Raw genomic sequence first — 14,597 nt, 5'->3', positions numbered from 1 at the left:
TCTTCACAGATGGGACAAAACCTTTAACAAATGGAGGTCTGTGGTCTAAAGCGCATCAATATCGGGTCCTTGATGTGAAAATGCTTGATTGATCTAGTTTAGATGAGTGAAGTAGTGGCCTGGTGGGACACTTTACCCTTCCTTCCCATATTTCAGTGGTAACTCATAAGTGCGTTTACTGTAAATACTTAGAAAAAGAGGTGGTCTGCTCTATATGCCTGCATATACCCTTATGAAAAACATCTACAGTAACACTATAATAATAAGGATACTATACAAATATAAGGCAAATGTAAATATAATATAGGAATATTATAGTAATAATATAAAAATAGTCCCCACAGGAATATTATAGTGACTTTTGGTTAGGGTATCTTCCACTACACCAATAGTGAGACATAATAAGACAGTTAGGGGTGATATGTGATGCAGAGACAATGTCATTGATGGGATGTCGGGTCCAAAGAGACACTCGGCTTCAGGTTTGTCATTTGACAAGAAAGTGGAGTGAAAAGGCTTGTAGTGCATTAGGACTCCACCATGTGCAGTGTCATGCTTTCACAGTATCCCAACATAAAGTGTCACATCCCCATGTATTATTTAATGACATCGTTTTAATCAATAACACTGAAAGTAAAGGAGTAGCATTCACTACCAGAACACCAGACAGAAAGCAGACACGTCAGTATAAATCAGTGTGTTTATTCAGTGTCTTAATAATTTAATAGTGATTGGGAGAACAGTAGGTTCAGCGCTCCTCCGGCAGCCTGCATGTGGTGCAGCAGCTGCAGTGACCTTATCTGCTGTTGTGATCTAAAGCCTGTCTCGCTCTCCGTCTCAGGACACACGCAGATAAACTACAGATAATAACGATCCTGGCCCAGTTCTGTTGCCCTGCTTGATCCGCCAACTGGGAGGCGTCAGTCTAAGGCACGCTCTGCGGAGGGCTACATAGCTTAGTGGTAAGTGGAGGCATCAGTCCCGGGTGGCCTCTCAGACAGAGAGTAGCAGCTCACATCAGTCTTATATCAGTCTCTATGGAGACCACAGCCTTTACAAGGTTAACGCACTATCAGCAAAAAACTAAGGCCAGCTAGGTGCAAGATTCACATTCTTATATTGAATCTAGGCTATACAGATCGCAGAGGGCTGTGCTCTGTAGCTAGTTATAGTCTTATTATCCAGTCTGTATATTGGTCCCATAGGAGTGATTGTGTGGATCTCTTATAGTAATGTAGGTCCCGCTCTGGAAGTTGCCTGCTATGGGATGAGGCTGAACTGGTATGTGTGTGTCTGTTCTGGTCCTGTTGCGATGAGTTCGCAGTGCCGAGCTGGGCTAAGGGGCTGCAGATCCCTCCAGTTTCTCTTTGTAGACTCGCAGTATGGCCTCACACACAAACTGGAACTGACCCTGAAACAAACAACATACAATGTGTTATGAGTGATTGGACAGCAGCACTATCTTTAACATGTGGATCCTATGTCATCCTTGCCTTGAAAGGAGTTAATACCTCCTCTGATTGTGGTTCAGCATGTTTTCCATTGTTCAATCCGCACAAAATCATGACAGTCAAGCGCCTCAAGGACTCTCCCCTATCAAAAGAAGAGTGACAGCAGGAGCCTAGAAGCAGGCTTGTGACTGGAGGGGCGCCAGTTCCCCAGAACTACCTCCTATCAAAGCAATGAGTAACACTTTCCCGTCCCTCAACATCTACCGCTGAGGTGCCTATAGAGCAAGGCATCCAACCTCAAATTGCTCCAGTGGAGCAATTGAGGCCAACAGTGGAAGACTGTGGTTATCAACTTTCTGTGGATAAATAAAGGTTAGAGATGACACAGGACCCACCGTGGATCAAAAACTGTGGTGTTAGCCTTTAAAGGATATTTCCAGCCAGAATTAATGTTAAGCCCATTTTCCAGCGAGCCCTCTCTCCCTTCTGAAAATTCCTGTGGATTTTTACATGCTATTATCAGAGAAACAGTTATCATGTGACTCGTTTCCCTGCCTCTAGACACCATTCTTCAACTCCAAATTACATCAAAACCAAATTTCTGAAATGGCAGATTAAGCATAGTAATGTACTCCATGGAGGAGATATGTGCGTCTAGACATTTTTACTAGGGTTCGCCTAATAAAGCATTAAAAAAAACTGTTTGGTTTTTGAATTAATGCGCTTATTCAGAAAGCCTTCATTGGATGAACGGGCCAAAAGTAGGCGTGTGTATGACATTAGGTGAAAATGTAAACATTGTAACAAAGATAGGCAAAACACAATAGCTGCATCATCGGAACAATGTTGGATTCTGAAAATTAAAAAAATAAAATATCTTTCCAAATGCTGACGTGACTAGCTCGGCCAGTTTCACCCAAGACTTTCACCAGGATCCTCTTTTTGTTTATTCTAAGTCCCGCTTTAGACAGCTCTTATTACCAATCGCTAATGTCCTCCCTGGTTACATCCTGCCTTATTTCAAGCCTCTCAGCTCTCAGTTTTTCACTATAAAGTAGTTCCTATGAAACAGATTAGAATAAGGAGCTAAGTAAGCAAGTTTTATTACTTGACACTGATTGCTTACCTGGTTTTATTGTATTCTATTCTATGTACATTTTATTATTATGTTTTAGTCACTTTTTATTCTTGATACATTATATTTTTTGTAAAGTGTATTGAGACAACTCTGCACTTTACATGTAGATGCACAAATCGGTTGGATCTAATTCTAATAAAAAGCTTGTTTCTTATCCACTACAAGATCTACAAAATGCCTTCTAGCTACAGGTTACCACAAAAAAACAAAAGACAGGAATTTCATAAGGGAGAGACTTCTGGAAAATGGGCTTAACATTCATCATGGTCGGATTTATACTTTAACAAGTACGAGCTGAGCTATTGAACCTTAATGGCTAGCATAATGCCTTGTTGTATTTCTCTGTACCGTGGTCTGAACCATCATGGCTCGCTGGTCTCTCAGTGTTTTGACAATGTCCAGCGGGAACAGAGGCCGACCCTCATCCAACAGAGTCAGCGCCGTTTCCATAGTGATCAGAACACCTGTCCGTCCGATCCCAGCACTGAAACCAGAATTTAAAACAAACATATAGCGTTGAGTAGAGATTCAAGTACAGTACATGCATGTACTGTTCACGTATGCGTTGTGTGTGTGTGTGTGTGTGTGTGTGTGTGTGTGTTACCTGCAGTGTACCATAAGTGGCTCATCTCCTCTCCTCCTCTCTCTGACTGAGCTGATGAACAGCAGGAAGTCAGAAGGGTCATCCGGTACGCCGTGGTCCGGCCACGCTACGTACTGGAGGTGTGTGACTGCACGCTCCTCACCCCGCTAAGCATGCACACACACACACACACACACACACACATGCACACACACATACACACACAAGAGAGAGAGAGGGAGAGAATAAAAGCTTATCATACATTTAAATCTGTAAACATGTAAGCTTGGGGAAAAGGATCATCAACAAGAGGAGACAAACATTGCAGCCCTACAGGTTCACCCACACTGACACTATTCAGTATGTGGGATAGACAAAGAGAAGAGAAAACCACAGAGGGCAGTGGAAAAACAAAGCAGGTGAGGAGAGCAAAACTGGAGGCGACCAGTAGGTGAGACTGAGGTGAGGAAAGAAGGGACACGGGTGGATGAAAACAAACAGGGTGGGGTGGAGAGAGGATAGAGAGAAAAAAGACTAGAGCTGAAAGAAGTGAAGGAGGGGAGGAGAATGGCTGAGTTTAGAGTTTGTAATGGGCACGTGGCCTGTGACTCCATGCAGGGATTAACTCACTCAGCCAGAGGAACAGATGGGCCCACACAGCAGTATCTGTGTATGCATGTGTGTGTGTGTTCATACTTCATGCCTCCTTGAGCATTATCTGTTTATTTACCTGTTCGCCATGGAAGCTAATATGGAAAACAGCTCTTTTGATCTGATAATCTGCCACATGAAGGCTTTCAGACTCGCATACACCCAAATAAACTTCTTAATAAAGAAACGCCCCGCACGCCAACACACACACCCGCCCACCCACGCATGCACCCGCACGTGCCAAAACCCTCATTCGCACTCACACAAACACACACGCCCACCCACGCATACACAAACCCACCCACACACACACACACCAACCCACCCACACACACGGAAGTGACTGTATGTTGACCGGAGTTAGTTTGATCCAGAGTGGCTGCTGCCTGTGGAGAGCTCTGTTGTGTGACATATGGCGTAAACACAGTACATGCCACTGCAAACATGTAAACAGAAAAGCTCCATGTTGTGTGTCGGTGGCCATGCTTTGCTCATGTTTCACTGGATAGAAGAAAGCAGGTGTGATCTTTGGTGCTATGCTGCACGGCGAGGCTGCTACTGTACCTGCGTGTGCGTCAGGGTGAACTGCCGCGTGACATAGGCCAGGTTGCACTCCTCCGAGTGACAGTTCACCCGCAGGTACCCATAATCCCGCACTTCCGGGGGATGCGGCCAGTACTGGTGGCACTTGGTCTGCAAGTGTATGACATCATCAGCGAATGACATTACTTTTGACATGAGTCATTAGTCAGGACAGAAAACAATATCAGTGCTACATCAGCTGTGTTCCGCTCTCTTGAAATTAAACTCATATTCAACAGCATGGTATGTTCCAGCCAGCAGCCAAGAGTCTGAGTAACACAGACAATTCATCAGGAACAGGATGCAAACTGATTGTCAATTTGTGTGTGTCTGTGTGTGTGTGCGTGTGTGTGTGTGTGTGTGCGTGCAACTGATCCCTAAGTACAGAGCAACTCAGGGCACTTGACGAATATCAGGAAAATGATCACTTAATGAGAGCATCTGGTTACCAAGCAACAGGCAAGCCAAGACAGAGACAGCTTCATTCAATGAGACCTTGATATCTCTCTGCCTCTGTCTCTGTGTGGATGTGTCTGCGCCCTCAAATAATGTATCTCATTGACATCCTGGTCACACTTTACATTTGGCTGTTCTGTAGTCTGTGAAACCCTGTAATTACCCACAACTGCGCCAATTGATTATTTTTGTGTGTAAACAACCCCACCACCGAACCTTGTAATTACAGTAATCACATATCAAATAAAACATGAAGCAGCATGCAATAATCTGCTAGTAATGCTGCTGCTATAATAATCACCGCATTAAGGCATCGCTGATATTGAGCTGCATAATTTTAAGCCTTTTCACTGGCTGTTTACTTATTTCCACTCCTAGTACATGTGTGTGTTTATGGTGTGATTGTATGCACGTGTTTAAGTATGTATACCCGTCCCCTCTCTGTGAGAGTAGTAAGCATGATGATGGTGTGTGTCTGTTGCTCCCAAACGCTCTGCCAAAAGTGAGTGCAGGTCTGTGGCAATGGACCCTGAGCCGCAACATAACGTAAACACACACCAGACACTGGGGGCGCCACCTAAGAGACAGACAAATGAACAAACACACAGACACACACACACACGTACCACACAGAAGGTGAGTTTACATAACATGTCAGACAGGGACAAGACGCACACAATTCCATATCAGTGCGTACAGACCGTGATGTGGCTGGCGTTAATGTAGTCCTCCTGGTCCTGTAGCACGACTCTGGAAACATCATCTGAAAGGAGAGGGGAGAGGAGGGGAGGGGGGGCAGCAGGGTTAGGGTTATAGCAGAGCTGTCGACGCACCACAGGCTCGGTCAATTAAATTTCATGAGGCACCACAGCGGTGAGTATTAGACCAAGGTTAGACAAGGTAGCACAGAGCTTGGGGGGGTGTATCGGGGGGGACACAGGAGAAAGAAGAGGAGAAAGAGAGACACAGACAGACAGACAGACAACAGTACTCACAAGGTAAAACATCCTTGTATCTATTCTTGTCCATGTTCTCAGGGAGCCGAGCACAGGCTAGTGAAAGGCCAGGTTTCCTCCTGTATAGATTCTAAACACACACACACACACACACACAGACACATGTATATTACACACAAACTCCAGGCCAGGCCAAACTAGGCATCTTTGTTATAGAGGGTCAGGAAACCAGTCCAAGTCTAGCAGATTAGGGCCAACATCTGTCCCAAAACCAGCACTTAAAAGGCATCATTACGATCGCCAAATAAGTGGGTGGGACGTACTAAATCCTGCTTAAAGTATTAAGATAAATACAGCCATTTGTGATTTTGGTCTGCTTATACAGAAACTGTTAAATACCCAATGCTCTGTTTAGCTCCCACCTGCATATTAAATACCTCAAAGTGGAAGGAGAGTGTGCCTGACTGGATTCCTCTCTCCAGCTGTCTCATTGATTCCTCCAGTGTAGTGACCCGCTCTGACTGGCCAGGTGACTGCGGCTTGTCTGCCTGTGATTGGCTACTGAGTGAGAGGGCGGGGGGAAACTGCAGCAGGGGCGCCACCTTCCCAGGACCTGGAATACAAGGATGTTCCAGACTATAATACATATTCAACATGACATATATACACACTAAGAAAAACATGACATATATACACACTCAGAGAATACGCAGTTTCACATGCAGTCACTCGCTCTTTCAGAATTTCTCTCTCTCTGTCTCACATACACACACACACACCTTTACGTCTGATGAGCAAGGCCAGCTCTCTGGAGTGTGACTCTCTGCTGGCTCGTATGAACATGACAACCTGGTCATGTGTGTGTTCGGAAATGTCTCGACCGTTGATGAGGACCACCAGGTCTCCCTCCAGGAGTTTGGGCTCACATCGACCTGCCTGCAAACACACGGTCCTTTAAACTTGAAATATCCACTCGTGAGCCATTTAATCCGATCCATCCATCAGTCTGTCCATCCTTCAGTCCATCTATCTATCAGTCAAACCATCCATCTGTCTATTTATCTATCCATCAGTCCATCCGACCATCAGACCACCCACTCATCCATCTGTCCATTCCCGTGTTTACATTTTATCACACAGTAATTTTGACAAAACACACATAGTCAAAACACAAACACATCTAAGTCTGTTCTTACCGGGGAGTCGGGCTTAACGTGGGATATGGCTAGAGGCATCTTCTGATCCACCCCACCCTAGGAGGAGTTAGGAAAAATGAAATGTACCAAGAGTGGAGGGGAGACAATGTGTGTGTGTGTTTGGGTGTGTAAGGGAAAGAGCGCGCAAGGGAGAGAGAGACTCACTTTAACATTGAAGCCAAACTTGCCCTCATGATCGGGGGCAATGCGTATTAGCAGCAGGTCACCATCGCCGAGAGCGCCGCCCTGCACAGACACAAACACTCAGAATCAAGATACACACACACACACACGCATGTACACACACACTTACTTAGATGGATGATTAGATAACTGACCCTGTTCCAGTCATGTGAACTGTGATCACCATCCTCCTCTCCTGTGCTGATGTCATCAATATGCGACAAAGTCTCCTCCTGCCCTTGGCTATGTGTGCCAGACAGGCTGATATGGACAGAGATAACAACAGGTAGTTAGATAGATGAGAGCGAGACAGCCTAAGAAGTAGATAAACACCATTTCCATTCTAACCGATACTAACTTATGTGGCGAAGCGTCTCCCTCACTGTCCTTGCTGCTGCTGACAGAGGCCCTGTATGTGTAGAAGACATCCTCCCCCTCTGACATGTCTTTCAGATCATTGGTCAGCTCCACTGAAGATGGGCGGGGTTTACGGATGCCATGGCGAACTCGAGGACTTCGCCTGCCAGAGAGAGAAAACAGCAGTCAGGATAGTTTTGCTCAAAACAAATACGTTTTTTTGCCATTTTATCATTATTTACTCACCCTCATGTCAGTCATAGCCACTGAAGAAGGCAGCAGAGCCGAAACGCTGTTTTTCTATTACTCATCTTGAATATGTAAATAAACGTTGAAGTTATTCAACTGAATTGTCCAGAGTGCGGCCTGTGTATATAGAAATTTACAGTATGTGGACATGCAAATTTCACCGGTGATTCGAGTAAAATGAGGGTGAGTAAATGACAAAATTTACATTTTTGGGTGGACTATTCCTTTAACCAATGAGCGAACACAAACTGAGTTCAAGAAAGGCGAGCTGGTGCTGGATTTATGTCTGAGCACAGCTGAGGTCTTAAGCAAAACATGTAGTCACTTATAGCATCTCTTGCCATGGCTGGGGTTGCTGCTGCAGGTCGTACCAGTTGGGTGTGGTCGGGGGGGATCTGGAGGGCAAACTCTTGGTCTCCAGATACTCTGTTGAAATCGACCTCTGCAGGACTGGGTTCCACACCATCCCACCCACCACACGCCGGCACACCGGACCACTGCAGATTAAGAAGGGATATAGACAGAAAAATTGTAAACTTTCAGTATTTATTATAAGCCTGTGTGTGTATGTGTGCGTGCATGCTCACCTCTCTGTTTTGCTGTTGCCCAGGCCCAGGTGCTGTGTGAGCAGCTTGCTGTAGGACTGAACTGTGCTGTTGTTGTGTTTGGGGCTCCTGGCAGTCCGGCTGGAGCTGAAGAAGGAGTGATGATCCACGCAGGACCTCCACAGGTTCTTACAGGTCTTGGGGCAGGGCAGAGCCAGAGACACCACACAGTCCTGGGTCTCCCCCTGCAACACACAGTGAAAAATATGTTTTATGCAAATTTCTTTGAGGCATGCTGAATTATTAATATGATATCCACTTTTTAACACACCATCTCTGCTGTGCACCTGAAGAACTGGCAACAGAGGTAACTGGTATACTATCAAAAACCAATGGCAGAGGGACTCACATGTTTACGTTTGAGATGGATGAGAAAGCGTTTCCTCTTAAAGGAGATCTTGATGATGTTTCCCCTGCATGGGAAGAGGGCAGATTGTTAAAGTCAGAAAATAAGGGTCAGAACAAACCATCGAAACAGGAGCATCATCACTCACCAGGGGAAGAAACTGGAGCAAATCATATTGCAGAATACTGCAACACCACTTGAGGCCAAACCCACCAACAGAGGGGCATTGTTGGGGTCCTGAGAGAGAGAGGAGGGGGTACAGGAAAGTGGGAGAGACCGACAGAATGTGATAAATGAAAGGAATGAAATGAGGATGCGGAGGAAGTTAAACTAGAATGAGAGACAATAAATGAAAGATAAACCCAGAGAGACGGCTACCATGGCAGCATGCAGCTCCACTCCATACAGCTCCAGTGTTCGTGCCGTGTTGAGGAAGCACAGCTCTGCCTCACTCTGCTTCAGCCCTCTGGGAACACACACGCGCGCACACACACACACACACACACACACACACACACACACACACACACACACACACACACACACACACACACACACACACACACACACACAGAGCCACAGAGGGTCAAGAACGACAACAAAGAACCTGCTCAACAACAAACAAGCTGCTTCTGAGTGGCAGCTTGAAGGACAAAGATTTGTTTGCAATACTTGTGCTGCGGATGCAGATCCTCCACTCTGGACAGGAAGTCATCATCCTGCTCAGGGAGGAAGTGGCACTTAGACAGGTATCCAGGGAGTCGGGACGGGCAGTGATCCCCCAGCTCCGCTACAGGGGAGGGAGAGAGACTCTGAGTAACTACACAGAAACACATAAGCAGAGCCGCACAGCCAGACACACTGATGTCTGGGGGAATATAAGAGGGATACAGTTTATTGTGAGCTTCCTCTACGAGAACAATTACTCACATTGTTATAATTAAGCCGTTAATCATTTGTTTCTCTAGAAAGAGACGGGAAGCTGACTTACACTGAACAGCATAAGAGGCCAGCACTACAGCTGCACTCAGCGGGCACTGCAACCTGCAATCAGACGCTATGATTACACATTGTAACAGCGATACCACTGATGGAAACTGTGCACAAGGGGATAGGTGTTTGTGCATGTGTTTGCATGTGTGTGTGTGTGTGCGTGCATACATGAATATGTTCCCATGGTAGCCTACTTACCTTCCCTCTCTGATGTCACTCCTAATCTGGAGGAAGTACAGGTGCCTGCAGAGACGAGACAAGAGGAACTTAAACAGCCCACTCCCACATTATCAGTATGTCAGAAACTACTTATTTTTACTTATTTGTATTTTTATGACTTTCATTAACAGCTGCTACTGTATCATGCAAGCAGGAATATCTTTCCTGCCCTGGGATTAAGCTAACTATTGATAATGTAATGTAAAATGTCAAAATTACATAGACATCGATGGGAAAATCAGACATTTTTTCCATAATTCCTGAGAAAAAGACTTTTCTGAGATATTAAGTTTCTACAAATCAATTACTGATGATATACAACCACTACAAAAACTACACACTCACCCAAAGCACACACACTCACCTTGTCTGTTCATGCTGCAGGGAGTTGGGATCAGAGATGAAGAATCGTACTCTGAAGTTCAGATAGAAGGGGGAGAGAAGGCCTGCAGAGAGATGTCATCTTATCAAAAATAGCATACATCCATGATCACAAGTTCACCTCAATCTCCTAAGACCTCTCTCCTGCACCTCGACATCTCCTCACAAGAAATGTATTAAAGTACAATTCAAAATCTTCTACAGTTCCATAGCCAGCACAAGTCAGATACCTTTCATTTGCTTCTTCAAAGGCTTCTCAGGCTCCAACCATCTCTGAAAGAGAAAAAAGGAGTTCATCAAGCACAAGGCATAACTGGGGTTAAACAGCGTAAGTATAACCTGTGGTTATCTTCAGATTAACAGCCAGCAGTGCAGTACGTTACAATCTCAGCCCAAATGTGCAGCGGATGAACAGTCAGCTCACAGGAGAGTGTGTGTTGGAAGCTGCTGTGATGGAAGCGATGCCTGTGCTGGACTCTCTGAGCTGCAGACTGAAAAGCTGCCTCTCTAGCAGGCCCAGCTGGTCGCACACCAGGTCCAACAGAACCGCACCTTCATCCTGCTTCTGGAAGGAGGGAACAACACACTGAATTACTGACAATCCCACAACCAAGTGTAAAACTTATTCTGACGTCTGCTTATGTGCACATGTACATATCAATAACTGCATACATGATAAACACAGGAGCCGTGTGACACAAAGAGTTTCATATTGGATTGCTTTCACACATTACACCACCAGCACTCCTCTTCCTGACCCTTATAACTATCCTTGCTTCACATAAAGATGCTGCACAGCTGCTGTCCTAGAAAGCAATATTGTGACTTCCTTTCAGCGTGTGTGTGTACGTATTCATGTGTGTGCTTGTGTGTGTGTGCTGATCCAAGGTTGCGTACAACATGACATGATATGCTGAAGATGTGAAAGGCTCCCAAGTGTGAAAAGCGCTGTATGCTGCAGAAGGTCAGTGGGTCCTTCAAACCAAGGTCACAGCGTTGAGCAAGAGAGGCAGATCAATGGAAATAGGAAAGAGGAGTCTGTCGCTATATCACGCACTGACACTACAATCATTAGCACAGCACAGAGACAGATAGGAGCAACATACGATCTCCTCAGTGAGAGAAAGGGAGGTATGTGTGTGTGTGTGTGTGTGTGTGTGTGTTACGCACGCTGACTCTGAAGGTCTGGATGGTGCCGTCCAGCAGCTGAACCAGGCAGAGTAGGTCCGGTTTTGGCATGTCTGTTACCACGGTAACGCGGCCTCCCTCTCAAGACAAACACCCTGCCCTTAGCTCGTCACTGAGTGGGGACCTGGAAACACACACACACACACACACACACCCACAGTGTCAGATGTTTCCAAGCTGTTGTCTTCCAAGGAAAACACCTCCCTCATGATGACATTGTACGGTGAGTAATATATGTGCTGTATTGGAGTATCAGGCTGCAGTGAGTAATGCGACGTGAATGTGAAGGAGTGACTGTGTGTGTGTGTGTGTGCGTGTGTGTTTGTCTAATCCATTATTATTTGGCCTGGGTCTGAACATGTCCCTTCTCTCTCCCTGCTGTTCTCCCTCTGTGTCTCTCCGCCTTATGCAGGCAGCTGAATGATAAGAATGTTAAATATTCTCAGAGTTGAACACGCCCATCCACAGCGCCACAGCAGATCTCAGACCCGCCACTGGATGCAATGCATGCTGCATGCACACAAATACACACACACACAGCCAATAAGTTACCATGCTTTAAGAATATATATGTTTGTGTGCGTGTGTGCATTCATATGTGCATGCCTGCCTCTGTGTGTGTACGTACATGTGTTCTGTCTTGGGTTTTCAGGTGAACAATTAATGGATCCAGGCCCGACTTGTCTCAGACTCTTTCTAAAACACACACAAGTTTTTTGAGTTAATGTTTGAACACAGTGACACACTCAGAATACATTAAAACAGAGCCGCTCTCAGTTTGATGACTTGTTTTCCATAATAACCCCTCTCACACACACACACACAGGCCAAACCACTCATGAATTTACAAGGAAAGGCTGTTTTTTGAAAGTAGAATTATGATGTAGGATTGGATTTCACTTAATGTTTTGCTTCTTTGCATCTATTTGTTATGTTGTTTTCCCCCCTATATGAATTAACACAGAAGAATAAACTAAAGCTATGATTTGTCTTTGTTTGTGTCAGAATTTATCATTTTATTCATAATGTAAGCGTTATACGCGCGAGTCGAGGGTTACATTTATTGCACAATTAGTTCAAAACAACACCTAACGTAGAGGGTCAGCCTCGCGCCTATAGCCTCGCCTCGCCTACTTTACCAAACGTACACAGAGGAATTAGCAAGGCCTGTCTCTAAGTATCGGGCCCATTTTCTGATAGCGGACTGTCCCAGCCTGTCAATAATGAACTCTGCGGTGACCTCCCTGTACTTTGAGCCGCAACACGAACAGGGAACCTGTTGACAACCCGAACTTATCTACAGCTACACCCAAAAAGGAGGAACACACCATTCGCAAACTTTCCTCCAACCCCGATTCCTACAACTTGACCAAGTGGATGTTTTGGAAGGAAAAGACGAAGCTTTAAAAGGAAGACGCATTACTACCTCAGTCGTCCAGCTTCAGAGACGGATCATTTTCCTGAGAGTCGAGCCGTTGTCCGGTGTGAAAGCCTCGGGACGGGGCGCGTCAGACGGGCCAGGTATAGTTAGGTAAATATCCGGGACAAGTTTCTCATCCCTGGCTGCGGTGATCCCGCGCGGCCCCGCCCCTTCGCCGCGCGCGCTCCCGAGCTCTTAGCTGGGATGCGCGCTTCCGGGGCCCGTGAAGCATGGAGAGAGAGAGAGCGAGCCGTGGTTCCCAAACATTTTCATGTCAGGGACCCACCAAAGCAGGTAGACCCCGGAACCCCATTGGATAAGATGTTGCCCCGTGTTAAACCATCAGATAAGGGTCTTTTTTTTTGTTAGTTAAGGTTTAGTATGGAATTGCATCAATGCCCAAGCTGTAGGTGGGGTGATAACCACAGCTGAAAGTGAAACCTAAAATCAAAATCATCATGATACATTCTTTCATTGTGCTATAACGTCTAGTTATTGAAATAATAACTGGACCCCAAGTTGGGAAACACTGGTATAGAGCAGGGGGCCCAGGCCGGAATTTGGGACCCACTTGGGTGTTGGTGATCAAATGAAGGCACTGTTGATAGGTGTGAGAAAAATTATTGGAGCTGCTGGACACTCTAAACCAATAAAAGAACCGTTAACCTTTTTAACGTTAAAAGATTATAGCTAAAAGGCAAGAGTAGCGAATGGAGGTTTGGCCCAGCCTTGAAGTCAGTTTAGCTTATGTGAAAAAGTGGAAATATGGAAAATCAGCTTCAAAGCAGGCAAGGCAATAAATAGGCCAATATGGGAAGGAAGCTTGTCATTAGGCCTTTGGTGCTGCATTGATGTGATTAGGATAGAGCATTGGGTGACAACAGGCTGATGCCAGTATGTGTTTTTCTGTCTATTTTTATGAGGAAAAGATTTATTTAAAAAAAATAATAATATAATGGTGCCAGACTGCTCCACTGATTCCTCTGGTTTGCTGTCACCATCTACAGGACAGATGCAGTACTGCTGCAGTCATGTACGTGTCCCGCATGGAAAATCAAATGGGAAGTATTCCTAACAAATTCAAGGTATTACATGTTACACAGCCTGCATTAACACACTACAGTCCTCTCATTTCAAGTGGAGACAACAACAGCCCTTCATTTATTTGTTTGTTTTAGTTATTTACTAGCCTGGGACTTTTTTGGGCTGTGAAACAGGTTTGAAACCAGATTTTTTAAGCCAGCATTTCTAAGGTCTACCAAAAATGTTATGTGGTTGCACTACCAGATGTCTGACTGTAGTGAAACAAGTATGAATGAAGCACATGACATTCATAGGTGTGCACAGGGGGGAATGCCCTGCACTGTTGTCCTATAGGTGCCCTCTTCAGATTGAAACAGTGAGACAGAGTTTCTAAAGGGGCATTTCTAACACTGATCACCTGAGGAGTTATAAGCTAAAGGGGCAGATAACCAGTCTGAAGGGCAATTTATACCGCAGTATTTCCATTATATTTAGGCTCTTCAAATGCATTACCTTATGCATTATCTTTTCAACAGCGTACATTGCTCTGCAGTGAACATTTATGGCCACAGGAATGTTTTCATCCTCTCCATAAAATTCTAAGACACTTGTTTCCCTTT

At 45.2% G+C, this 14,597-nt stretch overlaps 1 protein-coding gene across 3 annotated transcripts; it reads right to left on the bottom strand.

Annotated features, from left to right (window-relative positions):
• Positions 1-686: 686 nt before the first annotated feature.
• On the bottom strand, positions 687-13,070 carry ptpn3 (protein tyrosine phosphatase non-receptor type 3). Of its 3 annotated transcripts, none has more exons than XM_071916797.2 (26): positions 12,961-13,070; positions 11,517-11,658; positions 10,771-10,911; positions 10,577-10,619; positions 10,330-10,411; positions 9,945-9,989; positions 9,745-9,797; positions 9,426-9,543; positions 9,132-9,219; positions 8,902-8,990; positions 8,757-8,820; positions 8,390-8,592; positions 8,144-8,299; positions 7,555-7,716; positions 7,352-7,457; positions 7,179-7,259; positions 7,014-7,070; positions 6,597-6,753; positions 6,255-6,430; positions 5,857-5,947; positions 5,563-5,624; positions 5,292-5,438; positions 4,388-4,516; positions 3,194-3,339; positions 2,938-3,073; positions 687-1,411 (listed from the first exon to the last, which is right to left on the bottom strand). In XM_071916797.2, exons 2-26 carry the CDS (start codon positions 11,583-11,585, stop codon positions 1,337-1,339), a joined length of 2,676 nt encoding a protein of 891 aa, XP_071772898.2. In that variant the 5' UTR covers positions 11,586-11,658; positions 12,961-13,070; the 3' UTR covers positions 687-1,336. The 3 variants fall into 3 exon arrangements, with proteins under 3 accessions (XP_071772898.2, XP_071772897.2, XP_071772899.2); XM_071916796.2 differs by lacking the exon at positions 12,961-13,070 and adding an exon at positions 12,163-12,232; XM_071916798.2 differs by lacking the exon at positions 12,961-13,070 and adding an exon at positions 12,163-12,232 and having other exon boundaries at positions 8,174-8,299.
• Between the last annotated feature and the right edge of the window lie 1,527 nt (positions 13,071-14,597).

The sequence above is a fragment of the Centroberyx gerrardi genome, chromosome 12 (assembly GCF_048128805.1).
Source record: "Centroberyx gerrardi isolate f3 chromosome 12, fCenGer3.hap1.cur.20231027, whole genome shotgun sequence".
In the NCBI taxonomy this organism is placed as follows: domain Eukaryota; kingdom Metazoa; phylum Chordata; class Actinopteri; order Beryciformes; family Berycidae; genus Centroberyx; species Centroberyx gerrardi.
Note: the sequence above shows the minus strand (reverse complement) of the source record. Positions and strands in the feature narration are given on the sequence as shown.